Source organism: Eucyclogobius newberryi, unplaced genomic scaffold (genome assembly GCF_026437365.1).
Source record: "Eucyclogobius newberryi isolate DKJ021-1_F unplaced genomic scaffold, fEucNew1.0.hap1 SCAF_10, whole genome shotgun sequence".
Taxonomy (NCBI): Eukaryota; Metazoa; Chordata; class Actinopteri; order Gobiiformes; family Gobiidae; genus Eucyclogobius; species Eucyclogobius newberryi.
This window is the reverse complement of record NW_027315724.1, coordinates 24,694,721-24,708,462: the sequence shown is the minus strand read 5'-3', so window position 1 is coordinate 24,708,462 and position 13,742 is coordinate 24,694,721. Positions and strand designations below refer to the sequence as shown.

Sequence of the window (13,742 nt, the reverse complement as noted above, 5' to 3'; positions counted from 1 at the left end):
CTTGCGGTGCACTGTTTTTATTAATGTTGTTCTATAAATGCGAAAACATGATCTTTATTAGTCGGTTGATAGATATAGTATGTATGTTTGTATGGTATAATGGCTGGCCCCAACAAACCTCAGGCTTAGAAGATGCAAGATCTGTTTTTTCTTTGCAGTGACTTATAGTGGCCTCTCAAAGATGATCTGAGCAGCGAGTGAGGCCCTGCTTTTGTCATGAAGAGAAGATATTTTAAGATAAAAGTCACTATTTGAGAATTGTATGTGTGCGTGTTGAGAGAACATTAAAGCCACAGTTATGATTACCTAACACAGAGAGGGTGGGTGTCCTGAGACGGTTGAGACTGGATCTGTGTGGGACAGTGACGTTTTGGCTCACACTCAAAGGGCTCTGGCACTGATGTCACGTCTGCACTACCTGTGTTTGTGGAGGATTTGATTACACAAAGTCAACTGTGCGCATGCTAAAGTGTGCACGCTACGCTCAAATAAATACAAAATGTGGTCCACAATTTAGATACTGATCCCCACAATGAGGTAGAAACATATTCATCAATTTCAAGATAACAATCTAGTCAAGCAATTGTCTGTCAAATTTAGTGCGTCATAAAAAAATATTTTCAATCCTAAAAATGTATCTGGAAACAACAACTAAACAACAATAATTTTGGCTTGATGTTGTTATCACTCTTCCAAAGTATAAAAATGTAGTTTTGTGAGAGTCCAGTCCCTGGGAAATGAGCTCACCAATCTGTGCAGCATTAATCTTTCAGATTTGCCACATTGATTTGCCCTGTCGATGCCCCATATGAATGTGTATGCCTCTCCTGTGTCCAGCTCTGGATGTTTTCTGACCTGTGGCACAGTTCTTATCTCTAATCCCTGATTTCAACTAGATTTTGTGGCACATTCATTGTGACCACTGATAACTCAACAAAAGAGTATGAGACCAGTCTGCTCTCATTTTACTGATAAAGTTGAAATGCCCAGGTAGCAAAATACTTTACCACAAAGATACCACATGTAACTTCTACTTGAGTAAAATGAGTTTGAAGTTACAAATCAATCAAATTCAAACTTTAGAGTTCAATCTTATCACATCTGTACTCTGAAGATGTAGACTTTTTCCCTGATGAATTATTTGTGCAATTATCATTAGTTTGTAAATATGGAACATTTTCTTCCACTGACAGCACTGTGACCAGTGCCGACGGCAAACAGGGGCCGAGGGCGCTTGTTGCATCTCACGGCATGTGATCACTAATAGTATGTTTGGAGTGGTGGTTTCACACATTAGACAAAAGGTTGGAACAAATGCCCATGTTCCTCCCCCATTGAGAGCTCCCCTTCCCAGGCTACCCGAAAGGATCAGCTTTCCTGCTGTCCTTCACCAACCTTATGCGTAAAACAGTTTTAAATATGGAAAGAATGTGCGCAAACCATAATTCTATGGGCATTACACATTTGCACTTTGAGGTTTGTTGGATGTTGTGAATATAATACTAAATCAACGGTCATTCTGGTGACACTAAATCATTCAACTGCTCTAAAAAAAACACTCCTCATTTTTCTTCATAGTGTGAAGTTTCCAGTGAGTAAAAGTACACACAGCTTCCTTTATTAAGTTTCATATTTGAAGGCAAAGGGGCTGCATTTCACAACACGTAACAATAGCTATGGATCTTGTTAAGGCACATACTTTGAAGATGAGTGTCTTTGGTTTCATCTTTTGGCCCAGGGAAAGGACCACAGCACCATAACCACAAAAGTGAATTGTTTAACAAACTGAAGCAGCCCCACCAAAGTGGCAATGACCCTGTTTCCATCCAATCCTGCAGCAGGGTGAGACCTTACAACAGGCGTATATAAAAAACTGCCGTTAGCTTAATGACCTAAAACCTGCAAAGACACAGAGGAGGTGAGTTCTGAGACAGCCCTGCACATTCACCCGTTGGATTATATTTGTTTACTCACTGGACCTCGGCACTGGATCGGCACTTTTGTAACTGACATGTTTTTGCTGCAGCGTTTACGAGGCAGAGCGGGGAGATGGCTTTATTTGTCTTGCTTATACTGACCTCCTTCTGTACTGTGGGCCAGACGGCCCTCACTCTCAGTGAATGTGGGAACGAGGCCAGGCGGCCAGGTAACTGACCCTCACATCACACATGCCACAACTGACTTAACTAAATTGCATTAAACACCTTGAGCTCAACAATCAATGTGCATATTATATTAGTTGTGATGATTAATATTGACTTGTCAAGAACTAACCATGAGTTATGTCTAATGTATTGTGCATTGAACATTTTGTTGCACAAAACATTAAATGTTCAAATGTTCTTATTTTGTTTTTGATGTTTTTAGCATTTACCGATATCTCAGTGATGTGTGGCACAGCTTACATTGAACTGGCCATTCAGATCTGTCCAGTCATTTACACTGGCTACAATGCGAGCTTACTGAGACTGAACCGTATAAGTGAGGATGTGGCCTGTGAGAGCACACTGGACACCACGGTGTCCCCACCAGTGGCCAAATTCAGGTTTCCCATCAAAGAGGGGAATGCCTGCGGCAGCAACTTCAGGGTGAGTGTGAACTCAAACAGAAAAACTACCTGTTCTGTAAGGAAAGACAGCTGCAGCGAAGGCTACAGGTCTGACTCAAGGCACTGGGATGAGACGAGCACTCGCACAAGGTTAAGACAGAAAGTCCTTTCTCCTTAACTGAACTCTTTTATTCTTCACTGCTTAAAAGGGCTATATATCCAAGAACCATTTAAATATATGATGTAAATATATATGTATATATATATATGTATTTTTGTTCAATCATTCCACAGACGACCGGCGCGTCAGGGACGGGAGTCCTCTCAGACTTCTCCCTCATTCAGACGATTAATGTCAGTGGGATTGTGCACTCGTACGACCCGACCACTGGGACCATCACTTACAATGCAGAGCTCAAGTATTACTACTCCTGTGCTTACCCACTGGAGTACCTCGTTAACAACAGCCGTGTGGATGTGTAAGTCCACACCTTGATTTGTGCGCGTTGTCATGACGCCATCATGTTTATGTCTGCTCTCACTCCTCCAGGTCATCGTCCTCCATCGCTCTAAAGGACAAAAATGGGAGTTTTGTCAGTACACTCAGCATGGGCCTGTACAAGGTGCCTCCTTATATTGCACTTTATGCAGTCTCATCTCCTCTCCTATGAAACTTTATGAATATTTATGTTATGTTAGAGCATATGATATATCTTTCTAACTTTCTTTATTCCTAGGATAAGAATTACACAATTCCTCTCATCATGCCACCCCTGGGTGTTGAGCTGAGAACAGACATCTATGTGCTAGTGATGGCCTCCAACCTGACAGAGCAGTAAGATGTTTAACAGTTCAATCAGACAAGGCAAATTTTACCTATGGGAGATCATTAGCTTCTCTTATCAGACTCAGATTCTTAATTCACTTTCAAGCTAAACCATTGGCAAGACTTAAGCATGACGTGAGATAAGATTTGTTGACTTCTTCTTGGACGTCAGAGGCAAAAGGAAAAAATGACAGCCAAGCATACAATTTCAGACCAAACTAATTAGTGCACTATGATGTAAAAAAAATAATATAAAAATCCAATTCCTCAAGTGTAGATAGCAACATTCATAGAGTTCATATTAACATGAGGATGTGACCTGGAGTCTCTGACCGGCCTCATTGTGTCTTCAGATACTTTGTGCTCCTGGACCGTTGTTACGCATCAGTGTCTCCTCAGCCTACAGACTCCACAATCTTCAACCTCTTTGTCTCGTAAGAAAATTAAATACATGCAAATGAAGAAGCAACATCTGAATCACTTTATAATATAAATGTAATCCTGCAGGTGCTCCACTGAGCCTCTGACCACGATGCTGGAGAACGGGGACAGCCAAAAGGCACGCTTCTCTTTCAAGGCTTTCCGCTTCATGGAGCAGCAGAATGAGACCGTCTCCACCTACTATCTCCACTGCATCACCCGCCTGTGTGAACGCTCCACCTGCAGCACCTTCAAGGTAGGTCAGCACCAAATCTCAAGCACTAATGTTACATTCTGAACTCATCCTCAGCTCGTTGGTCTTTTCTCAGCAATGCAACAACAGGAAGAGGAGGGACATGAGCAGTGTGGTCCAGGACGGCATCAGTCAGCCTTCTCTGCTCACAGTGGCCATCAATACCAAGTCAGAAGAGTGTAAGTACTTTATCGTCTTATTTAGTGTAGTTACTAAAAGCTTTTCAGACATTACATTTTCACGAATTGAGAAAAAATCATACACAAAAGATCAGGAAACAAAATAATGCCACACAAAAAAATCATGGTTGGCCACCTATCCCAGTAACTATGGCCCAGTGCACAAAAAGTTGTAATATTTAATGCAAACATTTTTTTACATCCATGACTTGACAAAAACTGCATTTTTTACATTCACTGTTGTCAAATGCACTCTACTTTGTCCACAGGGAAGACCAAGGACCATCAGCCAACTCAGAGTGCAGTAGTGGGTTTGGGGGTGGCTGTGGCTGTTCTTATTGTCGTCGGCGTGGCAGCCACGTTACTAATGATATACTTGTACCGGAAACTACGGTGACTGAGTTAGAGGAAGTGTAGGATGCAAATGAGCTTCAGCACCGAGGTCAGCACCAGTTGACGCTCCATAATTTTGACGAAGGCAAAGCTCAATACTCGATGTTCTGCCTTTCAAACTTGGCTGTACTAAACTGATCCCAGCACTTGATGTTTCTTTCAAGCCTTCACAGTCAATTAAGTCTGGTCGAAGATAACTTGGAATATGCTGTAAGGAAAAAGAGAAGAAAAAACACAGATATATGCACTAAGAAATGGGAATTGATCAAAGGTCTAGCCCAGAGTCATAGCACATTTTAAATTGTACACACATTTTATGCTGTTCTTTTTTGTGCATTTGTATTAATGATGAAATATGGACCAAATACCTCATCTTGTTTTTTTAAGATGATTTTGTGAATGTCACTGCCGACTTCTGCTAATGTTTATTGCATGTTCTATGTAGAAAAGCATGTACATCAGACTAATGGTGGATGCAACACATTTGTATTGCTCTGCATTTAAATAGCTTCAAAACAAAAATAGTTCAATTATCATTATAATTTGTGTGTTTGGATGATTTATTTAAGCCTGCTACTTGCATTAATGTATACAATGGAAATGATGTACAGAATAGTTTAATGGTTTGTGTTCAATGCATTTGGTTCATGCATTTACCATTCAAGCATTCAAGGTTTCCATTCTTATATTTAAATAAACTTAGCAAGTGGTAACTCTTCCTGAATTTATTAAAACGTGTACTTTTTATTGAATAAGCAAAGCTCTCTATTTACCGGTCGGTCTACGTTCCTACCCTCACCTATGGTCATGAGCTTTGGGTAGTGACCGAAAGAACAAGATCGCGGATACAAGTGGTCGAAATGAGTTTCCTCCGCCGTGTGGCTGGGCGCTCCCTTAGAGATAAGGTGAGGAGCTCGGCCACACGGGGGGAGCTCGGAGTAGAGCCGCTGCTCCTCCACGTCGAGAGGAGCCAGCTGAAGTGGCTCGGACATCTGTTCCGGATGCCTCCTGGGCGCCTCCCTCGGGAGGTGTTTCAGGCATGTCCCACCGGGAAGAGGCCCCGGGAAGATCCAGGACACGCTGGAGGGACTATGTCTCTCGGCTGGCCTGGGAACGCCTCGGGATCCCCCCGGAGGAGTTGGAGGAAGTGTCTGGGGAGAAGGAAGTCTGGGAATCCCTGCTCAGACTGCTGTCCTCGCGACGGAAGAGTTTTTCTTTTTTTTGCTCAAATCTGATATACATAGCAAGATTTCAGGAGTGGTGGTACTATCACAAACACTTTTAGTTTCAAATAACAGTAAAAGACATTTAATGATTTAAACTTTTAGTCATTATTAATGCTTTCACTACAATGTTTCATCATATGCTAAAGTGTGATATATGCATTGTTTTATTGACAAGTAAAAAACAAAAAAGCAAAAATCTAATTCTGCTATTAATATCAAAAGGGTTCAGATGTATTCGAAGTGAGTGGAGCAAGTTAGTTTGAGCTTTTTGGGTTTTTTTTATGACCTTCCACTAGAGGGTGTATAATCACTATTTTAATGGCCTTCCATCCAGCAGTGCCCATACCAATAAAAAGCTCAACATTTAATGAAGCTTGTAGAGTCAGAAATTCAATAGTCGTATCGATCGCAGACGTAACATAACAGAAGTGCAGTTTTCCTTTCCTTCAAATGCACCACACATTGCTTTGGTGAGACCTACAGGGTTGTGTTGTGCTCTGTCAAAGCTCAGGATCAATATACTGTGTGTGTGACTCAGCCAGTTGCCTTCCCTTGTTACCGTGTTACAAGAACAAGCAGCAAATCAGCCGGCTTGACAAATTATCTAATTACCCCTTCCCATAAGTAGGCCACGACAAACTCCCCGACTTGAAACATGTGGGGGAATAAATCTGCTGAGCTGGAAGGTTCGGTGGGTGTAGCGCTCCATTAGCCCACCCAGTAACTGTATGTTCCATAATTGTGGCCTTTATGACTCTGCTGTAATTTCATTAAACCAACAGGGATAAATGCATGCGGGCTCAGTCTCTAATGGCGTGAGCGTTAACCTTTAGCACCCAGCCCCTTTCATCTTTAAAATGTTAACAGCTGTAAGGAATCTGCAGGAATTTAATGTTTGATGCAGTGATGTCAATAGAGCAAACTGGCTTATTTCTGTACAGTTTTGCGATTAACAGAGCTGTACTCAAATCCTGTACTTGGAAGTCATTGACTCGAAGTGGAACCTGACTGGGACAAACAAATCAGAATTGAATTAGAGCATAATTTAGGGGCTACTTTTGAGATTATTTAGATTTGGACACGAGTAATCCACCAGTAACTTTGTCCAAACACCTCACCACGCAATATGTATTTGTATTTTCCACAGTTTTCTTCATTTCCTCATATTTTCCTCATTCTGTGAAGCAATTCAGAGGCTCTAGTTTATATAGAGTTTCTGGCTTTAGCTGGGTAAGTACAATACAAATACAAAATTGACAAAACAGTTTCATAATGCACAGAAAATCCATGGAACAATAATAATCATGACAGTGTCGGTGCCTAGAAACAATCTACAGCGCTCTCTCAACACCCCAGATATCCAAACTTCCATCAAAAGCATATGTTTTTCTGTGCCAGTTTTCTCTCTCTTCCTTTCTCTCTAATTATTTGTCTGTATATGGAAGTCAAACTTGGATTAGCAGTCTATATTTTTCCTAGATAAATTCATAACTGTCATGTATAAAACCAATTTCTCACACAATGGTGCAAAAGAAATCTCTCACCACTTTTTTTTTCCACGCCTGGCTTCAGCGTTCTTTCTTATATTTTTGTCCCCAGCTGAAAGAGTAATTGCCTGTCATTTTCCTTGCTAATTAATATGCATATGAATCTGTCTATGGGCTATACATAAGGTTTAGAAGACAGCATAATCATAAAATATTGATGGAGCAGCTGTAATTTAGGGTAAATAGAGGACTCCAGGAATATGGTGACTTCCAATAAAAGTCTGTCAGAGTCATGCTAATGGGCCGGAGTATGAGGAGCCGGATAATGAGCAAGAGGATGAAAAAAGAAGGACTCACCCGGACCACTGTATAACGCAGTGTGATGTCAAGGTGGTGTCAAATTAATACTGAGCACAAATACAGTAAATCCTGTGGGGCATGTTCAGTCGTGGCTGTGGCAAAGGTCCTTTTCAACTACATTATTCAGGGTCGATCAGGAAAGGGAAAAATAGAAAAATCACACTTAAAACTTGGGTGTGTAAGTGCAATACGGCTGCAAGTTTAATCACAGTTGAATCTAAATTGCCGTTTGAATGGGCGCAATTAGCAAAAGCTGCAATTTCCACAAACAACAAATGATTCTGTCTTATTCTATATAAACATAACAGATCTGTATAAAGTAAACATACACATGATTCTTTTGTTATTTCCATCTTTTTGTCAGTTGTCCTGGATGTTTAAAAGGTGAACTTTGAACAAAAGGCAAATGTAACCGCAATCGCAAATCGTCCAGCCATAAAGGGCCCCAAATAACCATGATTTGGAGTTGTACAAACTATTCCATCATAAAGTTGTGACGATATCCTGTATCTGACCCTTTTACTCTTTTTTATGGAACATGACAGCTGTGCAAGTCCAGGGTTGGCTATGTCCAGACTATGACCTACTGTTCTACGTAGGTATTTCCTATTGCGAGACGGGACCAATAATTGTTGTTAGTGCTGTCTAAACAAAAAATCTGAAAACAATTCTAAATTTAAAATGGGTTCTCATGAGAATCCTGATGCTGTCAGGACTCAATGTAGAAGTTCAAAAAACATTTGACCCACAGGCTGTATAATATGTTGAGAAAAGAGCATGGAGAGAAGGAAGAGACATTTAGCAAATTGTCTGGTCCAAAATTGTATCTCACAATGATAAAAGAATTGTTATTAAAACCAATATGCAGAGGTTTGTATTCTATTCTTGCTCGAGTGATGTATCGTCCGCTGTTACACAGATGACTCGAACAATATGTCAGCAAACAAACAAATCATTATTTCTGGAGTCGTACAACTCAAGTGGAGACATTCATTCATTTTCTACCGCTTGTTCCCCTCAGGGGTCGCGGGTGACTGGAGTCTATCCCAGTGACTTTGGGCCTTAGGCGGGGTTCACCTTGGACAGGGGCCAGCTCGCCGCAGGGTGGAGACATACAGGCAAAGCTCTACACCTACACACACCACACTTCACAATCTTGTACTTAACAAGATTGTGATGGATCATATAAAAAGTAGAAAAAGATTCACTTGTATCAATCAAAATGTATTTGTATAGCATAATTTGTACAAAAATGCAATTCAAAGTGCTTTACAACATTAACAACAAATACAATATACATTATAATAAATCAGTAAAAACACATTGATGTTTGTGCTTTGTTTGTTCTAAATTTGAATTATTGAATTGAATCCACTAAAATCTTAACATTTACATGGGACATAACTTCAAAGATGATACCAGATGTTGATACAATATTAATCCAACACTTGGCCAGTTGGTGTAGCTCAGTCTGTCAGAGGGGATGAATATGATAAATCATAGCTGGCTAAAACCATGCAGCCAAACATCTATTATCACAACTAATAAAAGAGACACTATGACACCCAAAAGTTCCCATTGTTAAATGCCACAAAGTAATTTAATAAATTAGCTTGGGTTATGCCTAGAACAGGAAGTCACTTTCCACACTAAAAGTAAAATGCTAAGACCTTTTGCAAGTAAGATTCGCTTCTGAATACTAATCTTTCACCTTGAGGAATAAGTTAGCTTGTTTCAGGCTAAATGTACTTTATGTACTATAATTTGGAGGTCCAGTCTTTTTTTCTTCAATGCAAGCGCAAACATTTGTTTTTTTTACTCTGAAACACACATAAGATGGTGCAAGAAACATGGAGTCTTCGTCAACCAAAATCTTTATCAGTAGACTCATTATTTAACTGGGATCATAGAATTATTGTGGAACAAGGCTTGGATTGAGTTAGTTTGAGATTTAAGAGTAAATTGTAAGTTTTACAGATAAACACATGGTTTACTGTTTCTTCCTTTGACATTCTTTGACCCATGTGCCCATGTTTCAGCTTGTATATCTCATAGTAACACATGCCATGATGAGGAGATCATCTCAGTCATGGATTTCACCTGCTGGTAATGTTTCACCAGATTCATGGAAATGCCAATATGTGCATTAACTTTTACAGCTAGTCTTCAATAGATAAAAGAAACCCACACGTTGAAAAAGAGCAGTCGTTAACACTCGCAGTTCAAACGCTCTCAAACACATGGACCTTCTCGCAGAACGTTTCCAATATCTGATACAGGATAAGGAAAGAGAGGATCCATCCAGCTGACGTGAAGCTGTTCTCTCGCACTACTTTCCTCTTGTGCAGTCGTCTGTGAAGCTCTGTGAAGTGAAATAGCTCTTTATTACTGTCTTGTATCGTAGGCTTTCGTAACTCTTGAAATCACATTGTTGCATTTTGAATAAATTGGTGCAAAAGCTCCGGTCACACCTTGGTTCCACTTTAGCTAAACTTATTTGTCAAGCCGTCAATCATCCTGTCAACACGAGGCTACTTGTTAATGATTGATGCAGCACCTCCTAATGTGATGGATGAATTGGCCTGATGCATGATGGGAGAGTTGCACCCTCCCCAATTGGCCCCTATGCCCCATGTCCGTCTGTAGAAGAACAAAGACGCATTCAATTTAGGCCCTATCAATAATGTACACAGACGAAGCTCCCATTGTGGAAAAGAGGCCAGCCCCGGGACTCAGACTTGGGTGCCATCGCAATAGATTTAACTATAGTCTTATTATTTATGGCTGCATGACACCACGTCTAAAAAAAGAACCCCTCTGGATGGCTTTGTATCTCCAATGAGAGCTGCACTAAAATCTGTCATAACAAAAGGGGGGGAGAAAAGACATTGTGCTTGAGTTATGATTATATATTTGCACAGGCCCTGCTTTAATATTACATGCCAGTCTAACGGATATTGGAGGGAAGTGAATGTTTAAAAAAAAAGAGTTCAAAATAGATACTGACTTGAGGATGGAAAGACATAAAGATGCGTTCCTGACATCAAAATAGGGCGGACCGATCTGGGAGATGTATCTAATCGACATTTTTCAAGTAGACAAGTATTGCATTTGCATTTAGATTTGCGATTTATTTTTTAGTGATAGGATTTGATTAGCTTTTTAAATGTGTCCAGGAGAGCTTTCAAAAAGACAGGAATAGGATGAGAAAGTACTAAAATAATCGAATGTATTTCAGAACAAATTTGTACCGACTAAACTTCAAGGAAAGCAGTTTTTATGCAGAATAAGAGGATATTTTGTTTGTTTGTGAAGGAAAATATGGCACTTCAAAGTCTTTGTGTCCATTTAAATCGCTATTTCGATTCAATTGTGATTGATCTTACAGTATTAAACCAAAATATAAGGCTGAATCAGATCATTTTGGTGTTTTTTTTAAGTAATTTAGTCAAAGTTAGCTCCTCTCTCAGTTGAAAGTCCATGCAATTACTACCACAGCCACTAGGGGGAGTATGTGGCTTCTGACCAGCAGATAATCAGGGGCAGGGCATTTGTGTAGCTGCTGAACTACAGACAAGTTGACAATAATTATATGTAAAAAAGGCAACATGACCTTATGCCTTTGAAATAGTCGTCTTTGGTCATGTATAAAAAGTAGCCAAAAGAGCCAAATCGCTGGCTTTTGCTTGGAAGTGGCGTCGTTGTTCCAAATGTCAAATATGCTGTAAAAAGACATTAAGCAATAGCATTAGACAGGGCGACATTTTAACCAATCCCATTATTCCAAGCATGGCATTTGCTGTGGAGTGACAGATAAAAGAAGAAGTACTTGGTGTTTTGAGGTGGGTTGTTTGTGGTCAGAATAGAAAGTAACCAAGGGCTGTTTTTGAGTCCATCAGTGAGCTTCACAGGATCATTAAAGCTACATAAAGTGTAGCAAAGAAGAATCTATAGAAAGAAAAAAAAAATTGTTTGGCGGATTCACAGAAACGGCCCTGGCAGAAAAGCCGGAACATTTCTGAAAGATAATTCTGCCCGTGAATGCAATCAGCTGATTAGCAATTAACTTTTCAAGAACCAGAACTGGAGCAGCCTCCTCTCTTTCGCCCTCTCAATGCAGTAACATCAGCACTTTCAAAAGGAAGAGGGAAACTGAATACATATGCTATAGACAGGCCTGTATCAAGCCATTTTGCTGTAGTGAGCTGTCGAGTTTCCCATTATAAATCATGATTTTCCAGTGCTTATTTATTGGCCTTGACAAACATAACTCAAAGCCTTTCACACAACGTGCCCTTGAGGTTGTCATGGAGGTGTTTATCTTTGTCTTGAGAACTCATATCATGCTCTCGGTTCAGTGAAGGACAGCTTTAACTTGTAACAACGCACTTTTTCTCCATTTGACAATCAAGCACGCCTCGGGCAGATAGTCTTTATGTCAACTCTGTGTATAAAGCTTATTTTTCACATCGTGCTGCTTTGTTTGAATCTGTGCAGACTGTGTGACCTTTGGCGAAGTTATCAATGCTGGGATTTAATGATATACAGTATAAATGGTGGAGTGAACAATAAAAGATATTGAGTATTGGGGGCAACATATAGTATTATAAACGGGCAACATATGGTATATATTGTGAATGTTTGATAAACTTTAAAATAAGGGTATATGGTTATATTCCTACACTTTTCACATTTGTCTGATACTTAAACCTCAACTAATGTGTTTGAAGACATGTTTTAACACATTTCTGTTGGACTGACATAATATCCTCTGACTATTGTTATCGAGATACTCCCATGCATTTTTGTCAGTATCACCCGGTCCTACAATACAGTCATATCCAGTAATACAGCCATTTAAAAACTTGCTTTTGTAGATAAAATACATTTTCATGCATTCGTGTTCTATAAAGTCAAATTCATTAAATTAAAAGTGCACTATGTAACTTTTCTGGAGGAGAGTTCACCTCCTGCCTGTTGTTTTGGAGACGCTATTGCTTTGCCAGGAAAGTTACACATTTTGTCAGCAAACATCTGAGCAATAAAAACATGTGCAATCGAACAAATGCAAGATAGACAAGTTTATGTGCGTTCACACTTGGTTTTAAACTGAGCCCATTTTAGTCCTAACTGGGACGTATTCACTAGTTTTTAATTTTTAATTATACAGTCCATTCAAGTGAAAATTAATCCGATCTTTTAGAGCCTATAAATCACAATGACAATGCATCACAATTCATGAAGTTAGTCACTTTTTAATTGCTTTGAAGAGGTAACTCGAGGCATCTGCTGCTTCTGAGAGCTCACGCGTCACTGTGATTGGTTAAATCCACCTGTCACTCACTTAGAGACTGAAAAGGAGGCGCTGCAGTAAACAGAAGAACTTCATCACAATTTGACAATCTCACCAAAAGAGCACATTTTCCAGCCCAAAATATGAATATAATAAAGGTGGGCAACATATGGTATATATTGTGAATGTTTGATAAACTTTAAAATAAGGGTATATGGTTATATTCCTGCACTTTTCACATTCGTCTGATACTTAAACCTCAACTAATGTGTTTAAAGACATGTTTTAACACATTTCTGTTGGACTGATATAATATCATCTGACTATTGTTATCGAGATACTCCCAAAAATAACAAGATATAAATTTTTGTCAGTATCACCCAGTCCTACAATACAGTCATATCCAGTAATACAGCCATTTAAAAACTTGCTTTTGTAGAGAAAATACATTTTCATGCATTTATGTTCTCTTGAGTCACATTCATTAAATTAAAAGTGCACTATGTAACTTTTCTGTAGGAGAGTTCACCTCCTGCCTGTTGTTTCCATGGAGATGCTATTGCTTTGCCAGGAAAGTTACACAATTTGGCAGGAAACATCTGAGCAATAAAAACATGTGCAATCAAACAAATGCAAGATAGACATTAAACTGAGCCCATTTTAGTCCGAACTGAGATTTGGTCTAGGTCCTATTCCCGTACTTGTTTCTGTTCTAGTCCTGGTTCAGTCCCAGTTTCGATGTGGTGAACGTGCAAGA

The 13,742-nt window shown here is 39.6% G+C and overlaps 1 protein-coding gene across 1 annotated transcript; it reads left to right on the top strand.

Moving 5' to 3' along the window:
- The first annotated feature begins 2,030 nt into the window (after positions 1-2,030).
- Positions 2,031-4,623, top strand: LOC140369824 (zona pellucida-like domain-containing protein 1). Its single transcript, XM_072456975.1, has 9 exons — positions 2,031-2,146; positions 2,368-2,588; positions 2,843-3,027; positions 3,099-3,171; positions 3,286-3,383; positions 3,728-3,808; positions 3,882-4,050; positions 4,124-4,226; positions 4,496-4,623. Exons 1-9 carry the CDS (start codon positions 2,050-2,052, stop codon positions 4,621-4,623), a joined length of 1,155 nt encoding a protein of 384 aa, XP_072313076.1. The 5' UTR covers positions 2,031-2,049.
- The last annotated feature ends 9,119 nt before the right edge of the window (positions 4,624-13,742 follow it).

Coding starts and splice junctions, on each gene's coding strand:
- LOC140369824 (XM_072456975.1), top strand. CDS start 2,050: ATGGCTTTATTTGTCTTGCTTATACTGACCTCCTTCTGTACTGTGGGC. Junction 3,028..3,098: donor AACAACAGCCGTGTGGATGT/GTAAGTCCACAC, acceptor TCACTCCTCCAG/GTCATCGTCCTCCATCGCTC. Junction 3,384..3,727: donor GCCTCCAACCTGACAGAGCA/GTAAGATGTTTA, acceptor TTGTGTCTTCAG/ATACTTTGTGCTCCTGGACC.